The 2720-nt window shown below is 34.7% G+C and overlaps 1 protein-coding gene across 1 annotated transcript; it reads right to left on the reverse strand.

The window, feature by feature from the left end:
• Nucleotides 1–210: 210 nt before the first annotated feature.
• On the reverse strand, nucleotides 211–1357 carry LOC136974867 (uncharacterized). Its single transcript, XM_067269846.1, has 2 exons — nucleotides 1248–1357; nucleotides 211–656 (listed from the first exon to the last, which is right to left on the reverse strand). The coding sequence occupies exons 1-2, from the start codon at nucleotides 1337–1339 to the stop codon at nucleotides 329–331; spliced, it is 420 nt and encodes a 139-aa protein (XP_067125947.1). The 5' UTR covers nucleotides 1340–1357; the 3' UTR covers nucleotides 211–328.
• Between the last annotated feature and the right edge of the window lie 1363 nt (nucleotides 1358–2720).

Raw genomic sequence — 2720 nt, forward strand, 5'->3', positions numbered from 1 at the left:
ATGTCCGTACAATATAAGTTGCCTTGTCCATTTATAGACAATTAACAGAGTCTTTGAGCTGGTAAAAACATTGCTTTATGTTTTGGTTGTCACTTTGCAGATCATCAGACTTTAATCTAATCGAAGTAAGTTGTACAACCAGTGCAGAAATGTCTGTCCGTCAATTGAAAACGAAGAAACCCAATCAGGGATGAAATGTCAAGTCCAGTAAATTAAGTCGTAGCCGGGTGAAACGTCATTTCCGGGTGACAAAGTCGTATTCGGGTGGCAGAGTCATATCCGGTGAAAAGTGGAACGTGGGTGGAAGTGATCTCGGAAGAGAGAAGATTCACTTTATGCAGCAGAAGAAGAGCCTTTTCCACCAAGGTTTCTTCTGCTCGACGGATGTTTCCACGACCACTTTGGACTCCCCTCGACACTCCACCGTCCATTCTGCAACTTCCGGGTATCGCAGTCCCAGGTAGTCGACCACAGTCGAGGCGCTATCGTCGGGAGTAATGACGACCACCCGTTTGACGCACTCTCCGCTCTCCTCGACATCTTTCGGGAGCACCCGAATCACCGGAAACGGAACGGAAGACGACGAAGAGCCTTCCTCCTCCTCCTCACCATCTGCCGAGGTGCGCCACTTCTTTAATTGCTTGAAATTTTCCATTCTGCAAAAGAAAGAAACGACTATTATGAAAATACAACTCGTATTCGTTTTGTTAATTTAATTTTATGTAAATTGTAAGATTTCTAATGAAAAAAATAATTTTAAAAATATCGTCTTAATTATAACGAAAAGTCACAAATGAATATTATAATAAAATCTCTGTTAAATATAGTAATTTTAACTTTCAAACGATTTTTAATGTTCGCTATAGAAATCAGTTTCTACAAATTGTACAGTTCTGTCCATTGCCTAACACAAAACATTTGTGAAAATTTAGACGAATAATCTCGAATTATTCTGTTTAATTAAAGTTCACACTATAACAGTGCAAATACCATATGGGATATGATGCGTATATAAACTATAGCGTGCTAATACCAATGTAATGTATTTATTAATTTAGATTCCATTGGATTTGGGCTTAACGAAGAGTGAAAATGAGTGGAAAGACCCCGTCCGTCGTCTCTGTCAAGACCGATCAATTGTTATCGAAATAGAGATTCGTCGGAAAATCATTGGCACTAATTGTGATATTCGACTTAACAATGTTCAAAAAATACGTAAAATTAGAAACATCGTAGTCTGTACTTACCGATAAAATCGACGCAAACGAAACAAAACTGAGAAAAACACTCGAAACGAGAAAATTTTGACCGCACGAACTAAAAATCCAACCGTTCGCATTAACAATCAACGACCGCTCGCAACAATAAAACTCTGACAATTTGTAAGTACACAGAGTTTTATTGTTGCGTTGCCACGAAAGTTAATATTAAGAGTTTGGCCAAATTGCGTGATTTTCCCTGCATATACTCGTACATTGATGTTAACGTCAATATGTACGCAAAAACCTAATATTTTCGTATAAAGATAAATAGAAATTTCGATCTTATCATGTCTTTTACAACCGGAAAAACAATAAACTTCAAGTATAGAAACCCCAATTTTGTCTACCTTTGTAATTTAGTTAAGCAGCTGGAGGGCGCTTTAAAGTTTAGAGTATAGCGGTGTGAATTTCATATGAGATATAATGTGTATATAAACCATAGCGAAAATTAACCATTTAATGTATTTATTTATTTCCATTTTGCTTTAAGAACTCGAACAATTCGATTAAATCTGGGCTAAACGAATATTAACAATAAAGAAAGTGAAAAGTATCTCCTAAAATACGTGAAAAGATCCATTCGTCGTCTCTGTGACGAAACCGATCAATTGTTATCTAAGTGGATCTTTGTCGGAAAATCATAGCCAATAATTGTGATATTCGGCTTAACAATGTTCAAAAATATTTAAATTTAGAAAGTTCGTAGTCTGAACTTACCAATACAATAACTGCAAATGATGCAAAACTCAGAAAGACGCTTGAAATCAATTACTTTAAATCTCGCTCACTGAAAATTCGGCCGCTCTCATCAACAATAAACAACCGCTCGCAACAAATCGTCAGAGTTTTATTGTTTCATCGCCTCGAAATTTAATGTAAAACGTTTGGATTTTTGACCGAATTTCGTGATTTTTCCGCTTCTCTGTGGCTGAAGAGACGGATTATCGCGGATCATTCCTTGCATATACATTCATGTTAACAGTAATATGTATTCGAAAATGTAATATTCTCGTGTTTCGCGTCTATATAAAGATGAATAAAAATTTCGATTTTATAATGATCCTTCGAATCAAAAAAAAAAAAAAAAAAAAAAAAAATAGACTTGAAGTCTAATAACCTCCTTTTATCTATCATATTGTGATTTACTTGAGTGGTTCTCTATATAGTCTATTAATAAGATTGAACATTTGTTAAATTCAGGTGTCTGAATATTACAGATTAAAGCTTATACATGATAAAAACTACGGAGCGAGTTACGTTATGAAATATACGAAAGATCAAGACATCTATTAAGTGACTAAACATCCCTCTTGAGAAGGATTTATTTTTGCATTTATGACGAATTAGAAACTTCATTCTAGATGTGTTAAACTATTTTTAATATTACTTTTATTTAATAAACTATTTATGTAAACATTGTTATCGTCGCTACTTTTACTACTGTATTCTAAATGTTAT

The sequence above is a fragment of the Centruroides vittatus genome, unplaced genomic scaffold, assembly GCF_030686945.1.
Source record: "Centruroides vittatus isolate TY-2023 unplaced genomic scaffold, ASM3068694v2 contig_357, whole genome shotgun sequence".
Lineage (NCBI taxonomy): Eukaryota > Metazoa > Arthropoda > Arachnida > Scorpiones > Buthidae > Centruroides > Centruroides vittatus.